The 24980-nt window shown below is 34.9% G+C and overlaps 1 protein-coding gene and 1 long non-coding RNA gene across 11 annotated transcripts in view; one reads left to right on the plus strand and one right to left on the minus strand.

The window, feature by feature from the left end:
* CPEB3 (cytoplasmic polyadenylation element binding protein 3) overlaps nt 1–24980 on the plus strand; it is a 99442-nt gene that overhangs the window by 21639 nt on the left and 52823 nt on the right. For 7 of the 10 annotated variants that reach the window (XM_074830970.1, XM_074830971.1, XM_074830969.1 and 4 more), the window contains exons 3-4: nt 11936–12095; nt 23998–24054. In XM_074830970.1, the coding sequence (XP_074687071.1) occupies nt 11936–12095; nt 23998–24054 (217 nt within the window). Of the gene's footprint in view, nt 1–11448; nt 11527–11935; nt 12096–23997; nt 24055–24980 lie in introns of those variants that run through there. The other 3 variants (XM_074830972.1, XM_074830973.1, XM_074830974.1) reach the window with 2 other exon arrangements.
* LOC141925980 (uncharacterized) overlaps nt 16401–24980 on the minus strand; it is an 80449-nt gene continuing 71869 nt past the window's right edge. The window contains exons 3-4 of the long non-coding RNA XR_012624008.1: nt 22403–22476; nt 16401–16453 (exon numbers count right to left, since the gene is read on the minus strand). This is a non-coding gene — a long non-coding RNA (uncharacterized LOC141925980). The remainder of the gene's footprint in view (nt 16454–22402; nt 22477–24980) is intronic.

Consider the following 24980-nt stretch of genomic DNA (forward strand, 5'->3'; position numbering starts at 1 on the left):
TTTTATAATACAAAATGAAAGTGAAGTTGTGGTATTTTCATATATGGTAATCCAAGATGACAATATACCCATTCACTTTCTGTGGATGAGAATTTCTGCAAATAAAATCTTGCAAACTCTAGTCTGTGTTGGATGTTTCAGTGGTAAGGGAGGGTCCTCAGCTTGGCAGCTTCTTCTACTTTTGGCTGCTAATAAATGAAGCAGTGACTTTTGAGTAATAAAATCAACCATAATTGTCAGCAGAGTTTACAAGCAATGTTTTGATGCAAGCTTTTGTAGACAGCCTTGCCTCCCTTATCTAAACAGGAATACGCTCTTCTGACATGGTTTTGCAAAGTAGAAATGGCAGATTACTTACATAGTGATATTTTCTTGTAGGCAAGGGAGAAGTAACTGATGTCATGTGTGCCATTTAAAACTACTTGAAAATGGATTGTAGTAAATTTTACAGTTTGTTTGGAAGGCTTTACTTTCTAAAGAAACTGGAAAGTTTTCTTGCTATTTGGCTTAGATAGCCTTGTTTGAAAACAAACTTGAACTGGTCAAAGTTTCAAAATATAGCTCAGTCCTTGGCTCCGTTAGGTGTATGGAGGAAGGGAAATAATTTAAAAGAACAAATACAATGAAAATAGCTTTTTTAATTGAATACAGATGTGGATAGATATAAAAGGCAACCCTTCTAGAGGTATTATTTTTCATACAACCTGCAATTTTATTTACCTTCTCACGCTTAACATTAATACTCAGCATTTATAATTGTCTAGAAATTAACTAATAAACTCTTGTCTTTCTCCTTTCTGTGTCATCCTTTCTGGTTGATGAGATTCCAGCTTATAGTGAAAATTGAGTCCTTGAGGTCATAACCTTGTAGTTAGTGCTATTAAATATTATCCTGCTTTGTTGCAGTTCTTCAAATTAATTCAATTCTTTCTGTATGATGAGCTGATCTCTGTATTGATGATAATCTTGTGAATATTATTAGCAGTTCCTATTTTAATAACCATTATTGATAAAATTGGTCTCAAGATTTGCGTTTAAGAAACTCCATTAGTAACTTTTCTATAGCAGATTTTTCTGTTTAGCACTATCAGTTCTTTCCCTTTTCGTAATTTTCTTTCTTACCTTAATTGCACTAATTACTATTTTTTTCCCCATTTATGTAGTTACTTTGCTTGTAGTACCATATGCAATGCTATATGGAAGTCCTTGTTAGATCAGCCATATCATATTCTTTCAAGAACCAGAAATCGTACTTTACATCATTAACGTATGATGCTACATTATCTCTGCTTTGTATTTCTTAAAGAGAAGAAATCCTTGATTTTCAGTCATAAAAACTAGAAACAGTGTCATCTGTAGTTTCGTATCCTGCTTCAGTTATTGCAGTTCTTTCCTTTTTATTTTGCTGGTCAGATATACACAGTACTGACATTTTAGTTGCATCACAACTGTGCCTTACCAACTCTGGCTCTTTTGATTACGGTGTTCACATGCACATGATGTCTATTATTGAATTGAATAGATGATATTGCTTTGTCTCTTACTGTTTACCCGTCTTTACTGTTTACCCTTGTTTACCTGATTTTCCCCTCTGTATCTGAAGACTGATTATGGAGGCTGCATTATTTTCTCCTGACTTCTTCTGATATGTTTTTAATTCTTTTATCAGTCTTGCTAGACTTTTTCCTAGGCATTTGTTGTCCAAGGCATTCATGCTGAACTTGTTATGGTTTTCCTGAATGTACTTAAGTGGCTGAACATCCTGGTTCTTTCCTTCTAACAACATTTCTTAAGGTGCCTGTCAACCTTTATTACCTTGTGCAAAAATGGAAAATTCTGTTGCACATCAGGTGGGCATTTATCTCAAGACATTTCCCCTGTCTGGAGCAATCTCTGCTAAATTTGCCCTTTGCTAATTTGTTTAGTTCTTATAATGTAAAAGGAAAGCATTTTTCTTGCTCCTGTGAGTACCCTTTCCAATTTCTGTAAGGAGCTTTCCTCCAAACAAAGGTTTCCTTTTGGTTAGTTACCTGTTTATACATGTACTTGTGTATCTTCTATGTGATTTCTGAATTATTTTAATTCATTAAATCCAAATGTGCAGGAGTAATTTGAATATGTAACACCTGACAACACAAAAATACTTATGGCTTCCTCTCTTCTAAGAGGAAGAAATATCTGTTCTGGTTATTATTAAGGGTTTTAATGTAAGTGTTCAGGCACTCTATACATGAGACAGTTGTTCTTTTCCTCATATTATGTATGCCTTTAAGCCCCTTAGGTATGAAGAGTGTGATTCAGTTACTATTTTAATGTATTTGTTATATGAAATAATATATTTAATATATTAATTTTGAATTTGTTATTAAACCTAAATTTTTCATACGTGGGATAATTCAGTACTTGCAACTGGAAAAATTCCTTCGTTTACAAAATTTGATCTGAAATGGGATTGCTTGCATATAATTGATTTAAAGAATTGCTTCTAATTAAAACATCATTTTGGGCTGGGATTTTTTTTTTTCTTTCACTTCTGTCCTTCTTTAAGTGGAGCTTGATGCTATGAGTGGTCTTTGGATTGCTACTCTCTGCTGTTTCCCACCTGTTCAGTTGCAGATATGCAGCCTTTGGTAACTTTGAAGCTGATCAAATAGTTAAAAGCAAATAAATTAAAATTTCTGACATAATGACACATCAGGAAAAGGATTGCCTCGTATCTCCATGGCTCTACAGGAGTCTTTGACTCATGCTTAGAAGTAGGTGCATAGCTTGACAGAGCCTGTAGTCCTCTTTACTTTGCAAGAAGGTGGCTGTGACAGCTTGGGATTCTATGATTATGTCCTCGATAAAGTTCCAGGATGGAGAACATTTGCTGCCTAACTATTCTCAGTCCCCATTAGGAAGAAGGTGGCAGAGTGGATTTTTGTGTGTACCTCTTTAAAGCAGGTTTTTTGATTCTTGTGCCACAATTTGTCATGCATATTAATCATGCTGTAATAATATAAAATTAGGCCTTGGACAACTTACACGAGTAATTTTAGTAATTAAAAGTCTATGGCTTTTCTTTAAATCCCGCTGGATGCAAAGTGACATCACACTGAAAAGGTCACCTCCTTGTCTTCTCTGGGAGCTGTTTTTCATTGAGAGTGTTTATGGCCTGGTTTAGGCCTGTGCATAAATACTGGTAAATGACCCCACTTTTCCCCCCCACCTTACTGAGCAACTATTCCAACTATAGTTAACATTTTCTTGGTTTTCTTTTAAATAGTAAAGGGCTATATTGGCATTGAAATGGCAAAATTACTGTGTTCTCTAAGGGTTATTCTCTAAACATGTAGGTGAAAATCTTTTCTGCATGAACAGATGAAGTGTCTTACCCCTTTTTTGTTGAAATATCTATCTGGAATTCTGGCACCTACAGGTTTTTTTGCTAGATAGAAATGGAACAGGAGCCTGACTTGAAATATGCCAGTTAGATACTATTTTAGTCACATTGTTCTTAAAAGCACAACCAGTTTGTGTCAGAGACAATATTTTGTTTCTCATAAGCCTTAAACATGTCTGTGGCACTTTTTTTTTTTTTTAACCTTACCAATATATTCCATGTCACTGATGATCAGTAACCATACACAAAACCACTATTTCTGTTTCAGAGAAATCATAGAGATTCCTTTACTGTGGTGGCCATAGTAAATAAAGCTACTGGGCAATGGTGCTCAGACATCTGTTTGACAGTTATTACTTGTATTATTTTCTATCTCCCATTTTGTCTCATTATCCTATAATATAATGAGACAGACTGCTCCTATTGTAAATCTTTCAGATCCTTTCATGCTGCAGCATCCCCGATACTCCCTTCTCCTCTGCAGTCTTTGCATCTTCGTAGTGCTTTCATCTTGTGATTTGAGGTTTGCACTTAACTCGTGCAGATTTAGCTGGCAAGGTGTTCTTAGGTCAATGTTAGTTTTTCCCTGCTATGGCACACAGGCATCATTCTACTGAACAAAGTGGTAGAAGCCCAAATGTAACTTATTGGTGTTGAACTCTTGCAGAGCTGGCCCCTGAACCAGTTAAATTATGTCATTGTAATAGCTCAAGGGTATAATGAATAGCCTTGTAAATTCTACTGCTGACATCTTTTTTTTTTCCACTTGCTTGTTTTTGTGAATTGATGATCATCTTGGGTGTAACTGCTTTAATCCTATATTTTACAAGTGTTAGAACCATTTGTTACTGGAATCAGTAACTATAATAGAAAGTGGATACATCAGCTTTTTGAGATGCATTCTGCAGCAGGACTGATGAGCAGATTTTTATCTAAAGCATCACGTTGAACAAAATATGACTAAACATAGATCCTGTCAGTGAGTGCGTAGTCAGTTGTAATGTCTGCAGATCATTACCGTAGTGTAACGGGTGTAAGAATAATAGCTGTTTTGTAAATTCTTTTGACTTTTTGGTTGTTGGGGGGGTTTTTTGTGTTTGGGTTTTTTAAAACACATTGTCTAATTATTTTATGGCAAAAAGAAGATGTTTGAAATATTAAGTTTATTATATTTCTGTTTGCTGGTAATAAGCAGTGTTCCCTGTTGGAGCATTAGGTTAGGTGATTTGAGCATTTGACTAGGTGCTTTACTGTCTTTGAATCTGAGGTGGAGAAATAACACTAGCGATTGTGTAAGTAGTACGCTTGGTATATCATAAAAATCTGCATTGGAAGAATAGCTATGGGTACTTCAAAGAACACAATAAGTAGGCTATTGCTTAGTAAGACTCTGCTGAAAGAAATAAAGCATATAATATAGAACCAGATAAATATGTGTGTGTGTATATATACATATGTATATATGTATACGTTTATATTTGTATCCAGTAGGGCCATGTTGTGGTTTGTTCCCTGAACTCCAAAACATGAATTGCCTAAACCAGGGAAACAGTGTATTTCTCTGCCCTGTAGCTACAACCTCTATTTAGGAAAAGGCAGGCTAAATTCTATTACTTTCTTCCCCACAGTTTGCAAGCAAATATTGAATATTCAGTAACTTGTCAGAATATTCTGTTTAAGTGATTATGATGCCAAGTCTTATGGCTATAAGGCCTGAACTTTTTTATATATATTTTGAGCATGTATTAAGTGTGCACAAAAAGGGAATTTCGTCTTAACTGCAAAGTAGAATGACCTTTAAAATGAATAATATAATTTATATTAGTTTTGGTAATTCTATAAAATGCCTGTTCTATCTCTTCCTATTTCTGTGCATTTTAGTTCATTTGGAAATAAAAATTGCAGACATTTCACTGAGAGATTTTAGTTTTCTTGTAACGTTTTAGAACTCAGAATTTATAAAGGGGTAAAGTCTGAACACAACCTTTACTTTTCTCTGTGGAAAAATTGCTTGAGTAGATCAAGTTTTCAAGGCTTTTGGATTAAATCTGAGTTCTTGCATGTTAGCTATAAAAGTTTATATAACACAGGCAAGATGATTAAGTATCGTTAACTAGAGTTCTGAAATGTTATTTTTCAAATTATATGGAAATGTTTCCATAATCTATACACAATTAGATCTGTTTTATATTTGTATTAAACTTCCTTATTCTTCTTAGAAGCTTTTTGAAAAAGCTTAAAAATCACCTTTTGCCCAGTGAACTTCTGAACACCTATGAGAGTAAAATGTGCTACGATTGGTAGTGAGAAAAGACAAACATATGAAAAGTTGATGTGTTTCTTCTGTGGGCATTCCAAGAGCAATAACAACATAAGAAAGCATTCCCCTTTTTGTTCCAGTAAAGAAACATAATAAATCCGACTTAGTTTAATACTATCCAAAATTAACTGGAAAGATCAAAAAAGAAAGCAGAATTAAAATAAAATTCCATTAAGACTTAGTACTAGTAGCTCTGCTGTAATGTTCTTTACCATGGGCATAGTCAAATTTATCCTGTGTTCCCCCCCCACCTATGTTTTATGACTTCTTATTTGTTTTGTTTTATTTTATGTTTTTATGAAATCCAATATAAGGAAAAAATTACTGAAATTTCTGGTTATTCTAGTTCTGCATGCATCTGTGTTGTCAGTCATGTTGTTATTGGCAGTATTCCAGCACCAAGCTGCAAAGGAAGTAACATTTGCTATTTACAGTTTTTTGATTCTTTTGCAAAGTGATCATTTTACTTCACCATGTGACCATATTCCTCTGATTTTCTATCTTTTGCAAGATTTTTTTTTTTTAAACTTTACTGAGAATGCAAGTGGGATTGCATCACAGCTGAAGCTGCTAGCAGCTAAAGATTGCTCAGTGAGTATTTAGAGCTTGCTGTATGTGATCATCCATGTGCACCATCATGGCAGATTAAGCATGTCCCAAGCCGAACTTCTGTAATACTTCTTTTGCAGTTGCTGTTTTCGCTGCTGTGGATTGGGATATTGGAGCGAGACAAACTTGTTTTCCTTGTGTTCTTAGTAATAACCCCTGCTGCAGGTGCTAGAACAGAGTGAGTGAGCCCAGTTTAAAACAGTGCTGGCATTTTACCCCGTATTTATTCAAAGCTGTGCTTCCATTGACTTCAGCTTTAGTTGGCAATGCTTAGCAATCCTGTGCAGCCAAATCCAGGCTTATGTCAGGCACAGAAGAATGAAACACAGCAGTGACCACAGTGAAGAAGTCTGCGTTAATAAGAAAGTTGTTTAAGCCGTAAGAATTTTAACTGTTCCCCAGGATCTCATCTCTTCCTTCTGATTGAAATACTACATGTAATGTCCCAGAATCTGGTAAGTAAGAAATGCTGAGACTTCTGTAAGCCTAAGTGGAGTTTTGGTATTCTCCTGGAAACAGTTAACAGTTCAGTGAGTGGAGGCCATCTTGTTGCTCGGCAGAGTTGGGCTGTGTTGTGCCACATACTGGTGCGAGGAAGCTTGAAAATGTAGGGCAGCATGAAAATGTAGAACACTGAAATAAATTACTGAAACTGAGATATTGTTCAGAATATAGGAAGCTTGGAAGCTTAATAGGAAGTCAGTTAGGAGATGGACTGAAACATATAAAGACAGGGAAATGTATCTTTGGAAGGGTCTAGGTACTTGAGCATACTAAAAAAAACAGGCAGATCAGGTGTATCTCTCAGCTCAATGTGTGCTCAATGCTACAGATGCAGATGACCATGCCAACAAGGATTCAACACAAGCTAAAATACATGGTTAAGGATTTTGAGTATGGATGATAGCTAGGCTTGGGCAATGTGTTAGATTCCTGACATGATTTCTCAGGGTAAAACTTTTCACTTTGTGACTGTAGTTTCATCAGTTAATGGTCAAGTGTGTCTGCTGCCATAATCCTCTTCAGAGGCAGAAGAAAAAGATAGAACTTCAGCTTTGGAGCAAGGTGCATGTTCTCCATGTCTCTGTCATGGGATATGTTGGTCATTTCCTTTTTTAGTTCATTAGCTCCAATTACTTTGAGCTACCTGTTCAAGCTGAAAGAGGTAGTGAGGAAGCCAGGCTGTATTAAGGTTCACTTCACACGTATTATGGCCCTAGCTATATGGCTTTATCATCCATAATGTAGTCATATATTCTTTTCTCAGTCTTTACCTTTCCCTCTTACCAGAGAAGACATAGTCTGTGTATCTATTGGGAGGGAACTGAAGTAGTGCTAGGTAGGCCTTGCCCTTACATGCCCACGCTTTGAGTCTGAAGGGGGCAGGGCAAAGCACACCACATTACAGGGTATGACAAAGGGAAAAAGTTCTTTTGATTTCAAATGATACACACACATGTCAATTACATACTTCAGGTACTGCTAAGTAATCTCTGTTTTATAATTAAGATAACTTTAAGAATGTCTTTTCTCCTCCTGGAATTTGCTAACACACTGATTATACCTCAGCCATCTCCTGGAATAAGCAACACAGGAATCTGTCCTAGAGATAAACAGGCCTCTTCAAAGCACTATTTTGATTCATTCCTGAAGCTGATTCATTGTGTGCCTCTGAAAAATTACTATGGTTGTGTAATTAAAGACTAGCATAATACATATGCACAAAGTGTAAAATGCAAATTATTGTATTTTCTCATTTTAGTGTCTTGTCTGCAGTTATTTTTTTGGCAAAATTACTGTGTGTTGGGTCTTTTTGAAATTAACAAACAGAGTATAGACACTGTTTTGTGACATTTTTAGTTAGCCTTACAAGTAAGATATTTAAAGGTAGAAAGTTGAGAACCAACTTCTACTGAAGGGCCATTTCTCTTTGTGATCCTTCAAAAATCTGATCCTGCATATGTATTTGTAATTTTTCATTATGCTTAACATACACACTTTATGGAAGTCTGTGTCATGAATGAACATATAGATAACAGCCAAGGGCCGGGATTTAAAGTTCTAGGACCTGTATCTTTTCTAAGAGTTGTTATTACTAAGCTGTTTTTCTTTCTTTCAAGCCTAGAGTGTAAATATGCTGCCATATGTACTAGCAGCAACCAAGGAAGGAGCTGCTGTCTGTACACAGCAAAAGTACAATCCAACATGGGCAGGGTGGACTTAAACATCTTCTAACTTAATGGTTGCTGTGTAGCCAAAGGCAGTGCCTTATAGCTGGAGATTTCTCTTTTATCCATAATGTAGTTTATCTAAGTAGGTTTTAGGATATTTGTCTGCTCTAGAAGATCCCAGCAGATTTTCTAGACTGTCTTGATTTTTCAAATTTCTTTTCCAGGTTTTTTATTCTGCTTTATCATTCTGTATTTTATATTTTCATTTCCATTCATGGTCCTAGTCCCAGAACTTCCTTGCAAAGTTCCTATGTGCTACTAAGGACCTTTATGAATTGTTTCTGTTGTTGGGTTTGTTTGGCAGTAGATTGGTAACCTGTGGGAAGAATGTAAAAGGCAAATCTGGGAGATGGAACAGTATCAGTTCACAAAACCAGGAGAACCTGTTCATGCTGAGAAATAAGGAAACATCATCCTCTGTGTGTGTGTGCAGAAGCACCAGGCTTCTTGGAAGAAATTGCTGAATTTAGGAAACAACGTTCAAATCTGCGGAGTAAAAATGAGTTACTACTGCAATGAAAGCTGCTAAGAAAAATGGTAGTAGCCCTTTTCTGTAGGAGCTAGAATGTTAGCTCTGACTTGTTCATTTTATCACCCGCACTACAAAATCTGTAGTCAGCATGCGTTATACTTATGCACATGCCACAACATACTCATAAAAATCTGTTGTGTCTAAATTTCCTTTACTTGATTTAGCTTGCTCAATTACTATAGTGGGAAGTGTCATAATTGCCTAGGTAAAGGGTTTTGATTAAATTGATCTGCCTGTGTCCAATGTAGGTCTACTTTAATCTTGAAAATATATTGCAGGTTTGTATGCCCCTTAAAAGGTTAGAAAGATCCTGCATTTTAGCAAACCTGTCCTTGCCTTCGATGCTACCATTTTTTTCTCCCTTTTTTTCATGTGTCCATGTGCACAGCTCCTTGGGAAGTTTTAGAACAAAGTAGGACCTCCCAGAGATTTGCTGCTATAGTAGCAAACTTAAAATATAACATACATATGTTAATAAAGGACAATTAAATTCCATTTGTAGGCTGTGCCCTCTTCTGAACTCACGCCTTCCAGCCTCTTAAGACTGTAATCTTGGGAATGTTTAAAGCTGGAATAAACTATCATTGTGGCAAAAGCAGCAGTCCTGCCCTTTTGCTCTCCTGCCAGTATTGGTTTTGCCAGCTCAGCTCTGTTACGTATAGTAAACCAGATCAGGGGACAGATCTGACTGAAAAATACTTCCCCACCCCTATTTAGGATATGAGCTGTATGTTTGCTTTCATATTTTCTGTCGAAAAAGATGCCATAGTTCAGTACTGTAACACCTGACCTCCTTACATATTCATAGTACATGTATTTAAAGGGTATTTAAAAGGAACAAATAGAAAAAGACAAGTAAAATTTTTGCTTTGAGGGAATAATATAGATCCTATTTAATCAAGTTACTAATATATTACAAGAATGGATTTTTTTTTTACATGCAAGTTACACTTGTCTTTTCAATCTAGCCTTGCATTTTTTTAAGGAAATGAATATGAAATAAAACAAACTCTTCTCTCCTATTACGTATTACCAAGCAGTGGGTTGTTTTAATCAAAATAAAGTTTTGTTAGGAAAAAAAATTACCTCAGGGTTTTGGTTTTTGGGTTTGCTTTCTTCCCTCCCTCAAGATTTATTGGGCATAAATTTTGTTTTATATTCTATATGTATTGATCCACTTGGATAGGTGAACAAGTACTCTTTTAAATACAGTATACAAATGTTGGCATTCTAAACAGCTGTAGAAGACCTAAAAATCATCAACAATGAAAACTGGACATCAGTGAGCTCATTTGAACTTTAGTGCTTAGTATAGCTTCTAATAAAAATGAAGTATTCATTCTTTGGACATCACATTTGACTTCCAAGAAATGCTCAGTAGGTGAAATAAATGTGTGAAAAAAATAATTCTAGTCCACTTACAGAAAATACATTGGCATGTTGGAGAAGGGAAGTTGAATCTTCAGTTTAGAGCAGGCAGACTATGGGAACATGAGATTTTTGGCAGTAAAAAGATCTGTATTTTGGAGCTTTCTCTAACAGCAAACCTTTAATAACGTGTATTTATTTGAATTCCAGAACAGGAATATTAAAAGAAAGCTTAATTATGCCAGTGAACTCATCTTCTCCTTTAGTTTTATTTAAAGACAACCTAATAAAAAGCAGGTTCAAGAGAAACAGTATTTATTCAGACAAAACTTTTGATACATTTGCTATGGATACTGCAGCCTCTTATCTGAGCATTTTCAATTTTATTCTTTCAAGCAAGAAGATTATCTTGTAGTAACCAGCATGTGGAAGACATTGTTCTAGGAATTTTGGGGGCATACTACAATGAAGGTTTCAGTTTGCACAGGACAATGTTATACCACTCTTTATTAATTGTAGCATAATACAGTATACAAAGAACAACAGCTATGATTTACATAGTTGTGCTTTACTTTTTTTTAATTATAGTGATGAGAATAAGAAAACTAATGTGTTTTAGAAACTTTCTGACTACAGGGGGCTGTTCCGCTACTGTCCCTATGCTCTAGATACATGTATTTAGAGTACTGTCCCATTGCCTATAGTACTCTAGATACATGGGCATGGGTAGACTGTTCTCTCCATAAGATTGTTCCTGAACTTTGAAACTGATTATTTTAATAGGCCTGCTAAAGGTGTTTGGTTTTTTTTTTTCTTTTTCCCTTTTACTTACTTAAAAAACAGAATCTGAACTATAGCAAATTAAAAATGAGAGATTCAAACAATACAAACCAACCCTTGCTCAGGTTTTTGAGTGCCCTAGTGTGAAAGTGTTACATATCCTATCTTGCTTTTTGTTTTGTCTTGCATCTAGTGTACTTTGCTTAAACCTGTGAGATTCCTGAAGAATTACTTGGTACCTTCTGGAACAAATGTGCCTCCCATTGTCTTCAGCATTGCTTGCTTCTACTCTGATGTTAAGGTAGCACTTGTGGCAGAAGGCAGATGATGAAGCTGTAAAACAAAAATCTCTGAACTCAAACAATTTCACTTCTCCAGTGCAAACATTAATACTGCTTTATTTCTAAGTACTTGTTTAAATTATCATGTTTAGAATTAACTATTGTTTGTAGGTATATTTTTAGGAGTATTAAAAAGCTCTGCATAGCTGTACTGGTGAAAGCAGTAGTTGGAAAATGAAGGGTATCATTTTAACAACTGTAGGCTTATATTTATCAAGGTTTTTGTAATATAAGAAGTTCTTTCAAGAAGAAATGTAGAATTGGATACTGGAGTTTTATAAAATAAGAAATGATCCTGTGTTAGAAAATTATTTTTTTCTTTAACAGTCTTTCTTTCCTTTTTTTTTTTTTTTTTTTTCTTCCTTCTAGGACCGGAATAGGCCCTATGACACTTTTAACTTGCACTCTTTGGAAAATTCCTTAATGGATATGATAAGGACTGATCATGAGCCTCTGAAAGGTAAACACTACCCTCCCAGTGGCCCACCAATGAGTTTCGCTGATATAATGTGGAGGAATCATTTTACAGGTTAGGAATATTCATATGTCCATGCTTGCTTGGTGTTTAAACAAAAATCAGCTTTTCAGTATTGCTATAAACTTTTTGCTAATGAATGAGTTGTCAGTTTTGTAAAACTTCTGTTTTCCCATCTTAAGATAATCATCTCTACTGTAGGAAGATAAGGTGAAATGTGTACACATTTCTTATAAGTGCACAATCATAATATTATCTAACTGACATTTCCAAAACTTGGTTTTGTTTATCAGCAAATGGCACAGTTGGGTCTCCCGCTCCAATTGCTCAGTTCAGAAAATGTATAGTGCAACTGGAGTCCAACTGTTATGTTCAACATCTTATTCAAAGTTAATACTAGTCTTATTTATTATCAGCTAGTATACAGGGTTCTAAAACAACCACTGTATCAAGCTTACTCTCTACAGTTGTTTCAGATTTCTTTTAAAAAAATGTATCTTAATTTGGAATTCAAATTGTTAGGGGGAGCCAAAAGCTATCAGATGTTGTTAAGTGCTGGGAAAGTTTTGTTTATTTATGCTACTAAACTGTTTTTTCTACCAGGTGTAACACTGGAGATGAAACCATTTCTAATACTTAGCTGATACTGAATAGTGAAAGGCTGTGGCAGCATTTCAATGAATAAATATTCCTGATCAACCTGCACACTCCTTTGCCTTAATCTTTCACTGGTTAAGTTTAAAAATAGGTACATATTCTTGCTCACATGTATTCTTGGTGACTTTGAAGACTGACACTAATAGTAAGCCATATACAAAGGAAGTATTGAACTAGAAATGATTCACAAACTCTGAAGATTCCCAAACTAAGTCAGGACTCTGGAACTGATAGAGAAGAAATTTAGTTATCTATGGCACTTCCTATGCTAATGCTTCTATACATACTTTTCTGATGTCATGATTGCCTCATTTGCTCCCCTCCCCATTTATATATTTATATATGTGGAAAAATATTTTTCCTTGGTCTAAGGTCTTGTGCCTTTTTTACCATCTTTCTGGGTGCAGAGGTTTTTTCACAACCTTACCAAACTGGGTTTTGTACTCTCAGCTCTTTTAACCTGTGCTTTCCACTATTATCCTGAAATTTGCTGTGCTATAGCCTTCATATGTCTTTAACCATTATTCAGCTGTCTAAAATGGCAAGAGATAGTCTCGTGTATTCTGATCACAGTCCTCTAAAACAAGTGTTAACCTGAAACTTAGAAAAAACCAAGCTTAACAAAATTGAGATTTCTGCTGGATATACATTTCACATGGCTGGTATTTAAAAAAAAAAAAACCAACAACAACCCAAATTGCTAGTAAGTAGATTTAAGTATTTATTGTATCTTATTACATGTATTATAATCTAGCTAAAACTCCATGGGTTTTTTAAAGTCAGTATTTATTTAAATATGCAAAATGAGGTGAGTTTTTTAAAGACTGAATTTCCATATGAACCTGAGCATGGAAAAAATGAGAAAGATTGGATTAGAAATTGTATTACTCTAGAAAAAGACCATAACATGATATAAGTGCAATTTTGCTTATACTTTATAACCATTTTAAAATGTTTTTTGATCAGAACATTAGCACATAAAATAATAATGGGTAAAAATCTTTAATTCTTTTGTGTTGTCGGGTCATTCTATTAAGAATGGTTTCCAATTCTCAGCTGAGCTATGAAGTGTTGCAAGTAACATATTTCACAGCTGCACCTGAGTGTCATAACACTATTTAATGTTGGTGTTTTGCATGAGACAGAAATGAAATTCTTGGTTTCATTAAGCATCTTCATGCTTTTCAAGAAAAGTATCCTTTCCAAAACAAGCTTAATATTTTCATCTCTACTAGGTTATCAATTTATGTAGGACACTGGCTAATTTAAATGGACATTTGAAAGCAGTAGGAACTGTTTCCCCCTGCTCAAAAAGTAAACTGCAAGAGTTGGATATTAATTGCAAAGTTTGAGTTGATCTTTTCCATTTGCCAGTGGGACTGTTAGCTTTACTTTTTCTCAGACTAACATTTCTGTCACTTACTGGATGTGCTCTTTCTAACTCATTTTCTCACTCAGTGCTGCTCACCTGTTTTGGCCTTTCTGCCTCATTACTTAGCTCTCTTCCAGCTTCCAGTCCAGTAACTGTTGGAGTCTTGTTTACTATTAGTTATCTCTCTCTGTCTCTGCCCAGCTGGTTTTTTTTCCCCCACTGATAGTTAATTCCCTGTCTTACTTTCTTTTCCTCCTCCCTCTTAACTACAGTGTTTCCTTTGCTAACCTCCAGCCTTGGCTTGACCTAGCATGCACTTTCCTCTACTGCTGTGTTCACACTATGCAGCATGACTGGCAATATTCGTGAGTGGCTGTTTCAGGACATGTTCATTCTCCCTTCCAAGAAGTGTTGTCTTCCTTTTTGTTAAACAGAACTATGTTACTATTTTAACTGAATCCTTTTCATAAAAACCTAACTATTTTCCTGCAAACATTGGTCTTGACTCTTCCTCTGTACCTCCAAATTCCCATTTTTCCTCTACCAAAGATGCAGAAGATTTTCAACTGCTGCAGCTTCCTCAGATTTCACTTAATCTTGTCTTCTAAACTCACTTGCTTTTTTCTTATTTATCCCACTCTCCTCTGGCTCTCCCCCTTAAAGTAGCCACACATTTTAGTCTGTAATCACCCTGAGAAAGTGATCAACTCTGCTTGCTTTTGCTTGTTTCTTAAGTTATTGTCACATTTTCCTTTATTTTCACCTTGAAGCTTTTTGAATATACTGGTTCTGCACTTCAACTTGATTTTTCAGTTCCTCATAGATGTTCCTGTGTGAATGCCTCTTGTGTGAAATTTCAACTGCTCTTTCTGGAATCTTATCAATTTAACCAAATCTCAGAGCTACTTCCTCTTCATTTTATCTCCTCTGTCTTTCATAGTAAACTGGGTGGGTTTTTTCCCTTTAAATCTCCCCTTCCTCTGGCATCTGTGACTGTCCTCTCTTAGGTTTTGTGCAGCTTTTTCTTGTGTAGATAGAAAGTAAAACCACCACAAAAATAACAGTTTAAAAAACAAAGAAAAATAATGAGATGGGTTTCAAATGATGGAAGAGGTGAAAAGATGAGTACCAAAAGCCTCTGATTTTGAAAACACAGAAAGATTTAATTCTAGAAAAGCTATACATGTCTTGGAGCGTGTTACAAAGCCAGTGCAGCTATTTCAGGATCATTTTAGCCTGCTGCTGGCAACAAAGTCTTCAGCAAATGTGTATTTTTAGAAGTACTGTCTGTATATGTATTCATTAATAAAATATTGCAGGTGGTTTATCTGAAGTTTGAAACTTTGCTTGGAACATAGCCCCTCTTGGCATATGTGCCCCCTCACGTCCCAGCAGATACTTGAAACAAAAAATAATTATCTTGGATTTAGAACAAAGGCTCTAGATTAGAATGTGACTGGGAGGTTTAACCATAAAAGATTCTGATGAGAAGACCAAATTGAAATAGTTCTGGGATATTTTCTTCTCGTTTTGGGGTATAAGTTTCTCATGCTCTGCATTGTTCAGTGGAGGTAGTGGAGAAGCTCAGGGGTTAGAAAGGAAGAATCTATTGTCTTGTTTGTAGTAGTTGAAGCTTCATACCTTCTCTGAGTCTGAGCTATGAACAGACTTTGTCCTGCAGGCCATGGAGATTGTGTTTATTTCAAGGTCACCAAAGCAGGTCACTTCTTACAAAGTATGCTCCACTTGGCCTTGAGAGGGCATGTGATTAAGTGACTTTTTGGGAGATGTTTCTTTCAGGTGTGGAACAAGAGAAAGGCTTGAAGGATTGTTAGTGCAGCAGAAACTAACTGATCCTCAGTCTTGCAATATTGAATTACTTATACTGAGCGAGTGCTAACTCAACCTGGTTGGCAGGCTGACTTGGTGCTCTCCAGCTAGGAGAGTTAGGGTCACTTAGTTCTTCCTGGGTGTTTCTTGCTGTAAGAGAGATTTGATACCTAGCTTTGAGGTTTCTGGATTTAGATAAATTACCAGCTTATACATCTGTGTTGCATTTCATCTTGAGCCCGGTCTTGGGAGGAGGTATTCAGTGTCAGCTCTTTACTCTGCTTCTGTCTAAAATTGATTTTTCTTAGCTTTTCCGTCCAGATAAGGGTACCCTGCTGTAGGTTCCTGTCTTGCTGTCCTTGTAATCTGGGAACTGTGTAACTTTACAAATTGTTTGCCATTTTCATGCTTTGAGATTTAAAGAATGTAAAATCATTAAAAAGGAAGTCTCATTTTCTTTTCTCCCAAGACTTTCTTACCTGCTTTCTCTGCCATCAAGACCAGCTTCAGCATTTTTCTTCTTTTTCAGTCAATACTCGTAAATCCTCTTCTCCTTTCAAAAAGGAGGAAAAAAAAGAGGAAAAAAAAAGTACAGTAAAGGATTTGTTAAGCTTCTTCTAGTTAAAGATGAATTACTGTATATGGCCAAGGGTATCTGGTTGTTCCCTCTATTAGTCGTAACCAGGCCTATATGATAGAAGTGTGCAATATCTTCTGAGATGTTTCTCCTGAACTGTCTTATTTATTTGCTGAGTTGCTGATAGAATATATTATACTCTGTGAATACATGGGAGAGTGTTGTTTTAACAAGGAAAGGATACATTTGCAGTATTTTATATCCTGTTGGTATTTACATGCTGCTCCTACCTGATGCTGTAGGGCAAAACTGAATTATCAGAATAGCTATGGGTAGATGCTACTTACTACTGACTAAAACATTTCTTTCCTACATCAAAGTGTCTCCTGTCTATGGTGTAATATGTCTCTGTTGCAATATCTTTATCCACGTCAAACTATTGCATTGCAACACAAACAGAGGCACTCCGATCTATGAAAGTATTTTGATCAGTAGTAACTAGCAGCTGCCTTTGTTCTATTTTTAAATAATTAAATATTTCAGCTGTGTTAGGTCATATGCTATGCACATGTGCTACTGACAGGTCATGAAACTGAATCAAAATATAAAATTTAGGAGAGAAATGTCCCTTCAAAATATTTATTTTAAATTTACTGTTACAGTAGATAACTGTAATATTTGGGTTTTATTTTAAATCAGAATGGAAACAAACTTTGTAATGTGCAAGTCCCCAACTAACAAAAATTCTAAGATTTTTATAAAGTGCCAATGTGACACATCTTTATGAGTATTTGGAGCTAACAAGGAGGATTTCAAGACTAGGCTTTATTAAAACTAACTTTATTGGATATCATACTGTAGAAGGATACATAAAATATGTGCTGATTATGTCATAATATTTCAGTAGAATGTATATGCTCTATGACTATTTTAGCATTTGTTGTTCTGAGCTTGTTTGAGACAGTACAAATGTACAACAGTTCAGAGGTAACAACAGCATCTGTTGGGAAACCTTTTATATTGATTTTCAATACTTAATATGCATGACGCTCATATATTTGCACAACAGAAAACTGAAGTTTGTAAAGACTGTATCAGGTCATATGAAAACTAAGTAAAATTTAAGATTTCCTGTTTACATTTAACTTATGTTGTTTATAAGGTTTGATGACAGTGTTTGAAGATTATATGCAACTTAGACAATATTGTAATACATATATAATGGACCTTTACTTTTCCATCTTGATCTTCAGTTAACTTCAATGCATGTCACTAGATTTTGTTCAGCTCTAATTGTTCATAAGCTTTTTGTAAGTAAAGCAGTGTTTGCCACATGACCTGAGAAAAGTGAAAGGTGAATGTATCATATTTGTGTTTCCAGTCAGCAACTGAACACAAAGGTTGTGCAAATAGAACAAATATTGTCATTTCAGTCCTAGAAATGGTGCCACCCAGTTAGAGCTTTTTGCAACACTTTCGTTAGAAAAAAGTGCACTTTAACAGCATTTCTCAAAACCTCAGTGCTCATCAGACACTTTTCTGTAAATGCACATGAAAAACCAGAGTGAGCAGACAGATGTGTTTGCACATCTATTTCTGTGTAAAATTAGGCCACTCAAGCTAATCCTTTGAAAGGAAACATACTCTGTTTCCTTTCCATTTGAAACTCTGCTTATTTAAGAAAATCCTGTCTATTTTTTTTTGGTACAGCGTATGACCATTAAATGGTTCATATTTCTTAAAATAAGTGCTTTCTTCAACAACTCTTTAGTATGATCATACTTCCTAATTTTCTGCTGGCATCCAGCAGGTCCTTGTCTTTGACCTGCTGTATCTGTTTGGGGCAGGATTGGTGGGGTTTTTTTGTTGCCTTGTTTAGTTTAAGGAGTGGGGATACAGATACCAAATTTTCTTTATTTTTATTTTTTCATTCTACTATTGAAGACTGGCTTCAGACACCTAAAGCTGTTTTTCTATTTTTCTTTTCTTCTTCTTCACTTCTCTACTGTTTTAAGGGTTTTATATATTTTAGCACAGATTGCTAATGGAAAAGTCTGCTTTCATATTGGTTTATTTTATTCCCCCCCAAACTCATCAATAAGAATACCAATATTGTTCTTTTGAATACAGTTCTAGAACAACATGTAGAATGGGTATATGTGTACATATACTTGTCTACGCCTTACAAGTAAAGCCACATTTCTTTTTATGCTTGTTAGGTCTTCCTTTAAAGTATTAATATTTTGAAAACTTTTCAAGCTAAAAGTGTTTGCACTACTTATATATGCAAGACCTTTGTGTTTTATTGGAGCAATATAATTTACTTATGAAGAGTGCATTTCATTGTAATGTATATGCTGTTATATTTTATAGGTTGCTTTCTCTACTCAAGGCATATATTTGTTTAGTCAGTGATAGGAAGAAGTATCATCAAGCTTTATTACAGATATTCATAGCTGATAATTATACACTTCTGTTCACATTGCCACAATATGTATTTGCACAGTAAAAATATATACATGTAAACACAGTAATAGTTCTTCATATTTCTCTCTGGCAAACAATATATTTTTGTTCTGCTTAGTATGTTAATGTGTAAAAGATATGTAAGTCCCAAGTAGGTGTTTAAATTATGGGTGTGAGCAAATGACAGATAGACTTTAAAAAAGGGAGGGGTAGGGGGGAAGGGGAAAGAAAAAAGAAAAAAAAAACCCAAACAACAACCTTCTTCAGAGAGTTACCTTTTCTTTTTTTTATAATTCTTTATGCAGACCCTTGCTTACACAGTTCTTGCTTTTGAAATTGTTTTGGGCATGTCTGTTGAGTTAGTGTAGCATCAGTTTCAGGTGTCTGTGTTTTGGGGGGAAGAGGAGAGAGAATGGTCTGAGGTCTATTCAGGTTAAAATGATTAAAATTCTTGTATATACACACACACATGCTTCATGCTTTTTGGCAATTTGTGAGTCATGGAGCAAAGACTCATGGTTGAGCTGAGGTGTGGATGTGTGTGTTTCGTGGATATTAGGTTGTGCTGTAAACTAGACCCCCAGATACATATGGGTCAAAATAATCTTTTTTCAGATGTTTGAGGGAATACCGGTCTTGCTTTGATTTTTGCACTTTTCTGGGTCTAAACTTTGCTCTACCCCACTTGCTACCTATCCATCCAAATAACTATTGCTGTTCTGTAATTCCTTTTGTTAGCACTAACTTTGAAATTGATAGAAGAAATAAGAATGATGAAGGATGTATTATTACTCAGGAAGTATAGCAGACCTAGTCCTTTTGCCAGTTTCATTTGACCTTGCCACTGGAGTCTCTAGTCATAACTTGTAATTGATATCAATAATAATCTTAAGAACTATGTGAGAGGAAGTTCTCATTCCCACTAAGTTCAGGACGGGTCAAAAGCAGGCCAGCTTTGCTATTTTCTAGCAAATCTTATGCCAAATACCAATTGTCAAGTTGGTATAAGAGATCGATCTTGGTGAAAGCTGTGAGGTAAAACAGTGCAAGAAGTTTTACTCAATATATAGCCAACATTGATTGTAACATGAAAATAATAAGTATAGGTAACTGTAATCTTAAAAATCCTTCACTGAGTGTTCATGTCCAGGAGCTGATTAGGATTTCACAAATTCAAAAAACCATAGAGCACTGAAGAAGAGAAAATGAATAAAAAGAGAAAATTAATAAAGAGAAAACTAACTCTTAAATCAAAACCAGTAGTTATAGGTCTGGAACTGGTTAATCACTAGTGTTTGTTTCAGACATAGGAAAATAATGGTAATACCAGCACATATATACAAAGATGAAATCAAAGATTGGTTTTACACTTAGTTGGTAAACAGATTGTGCTCATAAGCTTGAATAGCTGCTAAAAATAGTGGATATTAAAGTTGAGATTAAGGGGGCCACTATAGGCAAGCATGACACTAGACACTGTCAAAAAACTGCAGTAGTGGTAAAACTGTGCCTGATACCCAGGTTTGTTATTTCTGGAACAACATTCTCAAAACTGTTCATGTGACTTTAAATTATCTAGACAATTAAAAAAAATCAGATCATCTATTTGTGAAAGATTTAATGAAGAGATTCATATGTGGGAAGGGTATACTTCCTTAAGTTATTGGAAAGATTTCAGAATTGTTTCAAATCCATGACTCTCTTCTACAAAGGATGAAGTGAAGTTAAATTCCATTTAACATCATCTTATTTCCAATATAAGACAGAACAGAAGATGTGTGTACTTGAGATGTGCTCTAAGAAGGAATTGATCTCTCTGCCATGACAAGCATGATATTGGACATGCAGCAGAGCACTTAGCAGTCCAGCCAGAAAAGTCTTTCCAAATGCTGTTAGGAGAGAGAATTTAAGGAATTTAATGACATAAGATATGCAAAAGAACAGCCTGGGCTATACAAGAATCATTAAACCCTCGTTTATACTCTGAAATGTTTAAAGAACAAGCGTATACAATTGGATTAACTTTTTAAAATTATTAATTGAAAAGACTTATGTAAAAGAGTGATATTGTTGCAGCCTAACTGCAGTAATATAAGTGTGTGTTATAAAAGCACGTAATCGAAAATATACTCAGTAGATAGTTATGAAACAAAGACAGGCAAACTGAAAATGGCAGATGTACACTGAATCACAAGTACTGGGGATGTTGTTACTGGAAGGGTTCCTATTTATGACTTCAGTGAACTGCTGGAGACCATAACTTCTGTGCTCTAACTTCTCTGTGTTTCTCCTTATTGTGCTTAAGACTATTGAAAAGTAGTAATTTTATCCAGAGATTTAAATTTAAAACTGTAATTAGAAATATGTATTTATATAGACTTCGTAAAAGTCCAGGTAGCATACATGTGCTTTTCTTAAAATTGATTGTTTTCTGATAGCCATTTCCATGTTTAACCCAAATAGGTCCTTGAAAGTACATATTCTTAATTACATTTCACAGTTCTAAATTGCACCTTTAAATGAATAAATTTATAATTTCCTTTTTGTGCTCTCTTCTTGTTTCTTAGATAATTATGCATTTTGTAATCTGCATATGACCTCTTTTTTCAGTTGAATAATTTGCATCAAACAGCAAAATATTCAAATGTTCTAGCTAATATGAAAGGCTATATCATTATTGGTAACTAATTGTCTTAAGATTGATGCATTACCAGTCTGTTTTGAAAGCTTTTAATACAGGTGTGTTTTGAAAGTATTCCATGAATTTGTTTCTATAGAATTGAACTAGGGGACCTCTGAAGATGCACAGAATTATCCCACACTGTTGCTTAGCTCAGTGTGAGAACACGTCCTTCTGCTTGTGCTGCTCTGTATTTTCTGCTCCTCTTAAAAGATAGCTGACAAGATCTGTTTAAAAATAGCAGGCCAAGGGCAGGTGACAAAATGTCACACAAGCAGCACCTGGTCCAGTGACAGCCTGGAGGGAGGAAAAAAACAAACCCAGATGTCACAGATACGATTCTATTTCTGAAGCTGGTCAAACAGCAGAATTTCAGCTTCAGCAAAGGAAAAGAGGAGGGCCCATCCGAACATTATGCATTCAAATTTTACTCTATTTTTTTCATAGCAGTTCCCTTTTTTCTATTACAAGTATTAATTTACAAGTATATTTTATACTCCTTTTTTCCTTACAAGTAGTATCTGTAACCTCATGCTCATTAATATGCTGTTAAGGAAAGGGCAATTAACGTCAGTCTGGCAAGATTTCTGAACTATTTTAGCACAAGTTTATATTAATTGAAATAATAGCAGCTTTAATGTTTCTGCAGTGCCAGATTTATGTGAAAATATGTATAGGAGAATTATGTCTGTAATTAGGAAATCTGAAGAAGTTAATGAAGATCCCTTTAAGAAGCTTTGCTCAGGGAGTTCGAAAGTAAAAATGGAAATTTTATTTACCTTCCTTCTGCCTCCACTTCTTTCTGGAGGTGCTGTTTGTTTGCTTCATAGGCTTATTGTAGCAGCACTTTTATCTAAAAGAATGAGAAAATTATAATGTGAAGAAAATATATATTTGCTTTTCTTAAACTGCTTGTGACTTAGTTTCAGAAGTGTACTGAAACTTCTTGTTGCATCTGTTCAGAAAGAATATTAATTACAGCACTGCAGCCTCTGTGACTGGAAATAGAAGGCTTTTGATAGGAACTAAAAATGTTGGAGGAGATTGGCTTTAGTTCTGCTTTGTCAAAGCTTATTTGTTAAAACCTGGTTTTGCAGAAGTACAGGAACTTAATGGTTATACTGGTTCTTCAGGATAGTGAGTGGATCTTGAGCTCCCATGGTTGAATGTCAATGTAGTGAAGAAATGTAAACTGCCTGCATCCTTAGTCTCCAAACAACCACAATCTAGAGATATGGAGAGCATATGAAATGGATTACAACACTTGTAACTTAAGTTGCGTACATTATTGAAATACATTTTTATGTGGCTATAATGATTCTTTTATATCTTTTTTTCAAACAAAGACTAATATAAATTACAGCTTTCAAATTGTTTTGGGGGATTTAATTAAGAAAGTCCTGTTACAGAGTTTATTCAGGGTAAGTTTTTAATACTTCAGCTCAGTTAAATAGTATCTAAAACTAAAACTAATCTGAAGAGTGATAGAGTTGGCTCATTTCTTACTTTGGTGGTAAAAGTAGATTTCTGTGGACTAAGTGTCCTTTGAAACAAAGTAACTGTGTATGAATTTGTTGCCACTTCCAGTTCCTGAAGTCATCACAGATATTCTTAAGCCAACCTTTCAATTGTTAAATCTCACCTGAGAAAATTGGTACTATTTTGCATCTCTCTAGCTTCCTGGAAACTGGCACCAGCAGAGTTCGTTTGAATTTCATGGTGAACCTTCTGTGTATGATGGTCCCATATTATGGGTCAAGAATAAATATTTTCAAAGTGTATATGAATGTAGTCCATGAGAACAATGCTCCCTCCAATCCACTGTTTTTCCTCAAATACTAAGTGATAGCAGATTCTTGGGGAAGAGTACAAAAACAGGGTAAGCATTCTGTCTCCAACAATCTGTTAACTCAAGAGCTTCTGGTGTCCCAGGTAGTATGGAAAAAACATTTATTATATATATATTTACTTTTACAAATTTTATTTATTTATTTTTATTAATTAAGTGGAGATTTTGTAATGCTGAACTCACTATTTGAGGCTGACTATAAATGGCATAACTGCAGCAAGGTTGAACTTTGAGGCCTGATTTTTGAAAGGGTAAACATAATACTTTCCCACTACAAAGCAAAGGGATGTATTCAAAAACAATTATTTCATTGTTTATTTTGTGATTTTTCAGTATTTTAAGTACATAACACTAAAGGTACTATGGCATTAAATATTGTAAATATGTATTCTTGGGAAGTTGTCTTCAGTAGATGGAAGATTTGGCTACCCTGACTGTTCATCCCCTTTAGCAATTTTTCATTTTAATTAATTTAATTCACTTTTGAAATAAAAACATTAAAAATAGCTTTTATTTACATTGCAGGGCGTATGGGAATAAACTTCCATCATCCAGGAACAGACAATATTATGGCTCTTAATAGTAAGTAGTTAATATCTAGTAACTAATATTGTCATGTTGAATATTATTTCTTACATTTACTGTGTATATAGCTTTACAATCAGACATAAATATGTGTAATAATAATATTTGCACAGAAGTTTATGTGCACTCTCTTAAAATGATTTTTGTAAATCAGTCATCTCTGATTTTATTGGTAGAATTGGTGATTCTTTATATTGGCTTTATAACAGTTTGTGTGTTCCACTGGAAGCTTTATAACATCTGCTATAGATAATACTGCAAAACATTCTCTGTTGTTTCCTCTTTTGTGGGTGTGTATGTGTGTTAAACCAGTAACTTTAATTTCTGATATCTCTTCAGACATATTTCTTGTTGGGATGAGTTGTTACAAGTTTTTCACTCATTTACATTGACTGATGGAGTTTACTTTGTTGGTTTCCCTAAAACATTTAAGTAGACAGGACTGGAGGGATGTTCAGACATCTCTGTAAGGAAGAAAAAATGTGGAGCTGAACTTCACTGAAAGATTAGTGGTTTTGTTTGGTTTGGAAAATAAAAATAAATACAAAAAATCCAGTCATGAACATATGCATTCAAAAAACCTGCCAAATGGATTTGGAAGCTCTAGAGACAGCCTTGCATCATATAGGAGGGGTGCATGGGGGATGGGATGTTAGGCACCACCAGCATAAGGTAGAACTGAACTATGCAAATCAAAGCATAGTTTTTGTCAATCTAATCCTAAGAAATGCTAACTATTTTGAAATGTCCATTTTTGCTTACAATATTGTATTAGAGGCGTTAGGATTAATTTACTAACTTCTCTAAAATTTTTTACCTTTGCACTGTCTATGTAAGTTATACTGTGTATGGTTGAAAACTGCAGGGTTTTGTGTAGTACCAAACAGAATTAGAAAATAACTTATAAATGTGAAGAACTGAAA

This window comes from Strix aluco, chromosome 7 (genome assembly GCF_031877795.1).
Source record: "Strix aluco isolate bStrAlu1 chromosome 7, bStrAlu1.hap1, whole genome shotgun sequence".
NCBI classification, from domain to species: Eukaryota; Metazoa; Chordata; class Aves; order Strigiformes; family Strigidae; genus Strix; species Strix aluco.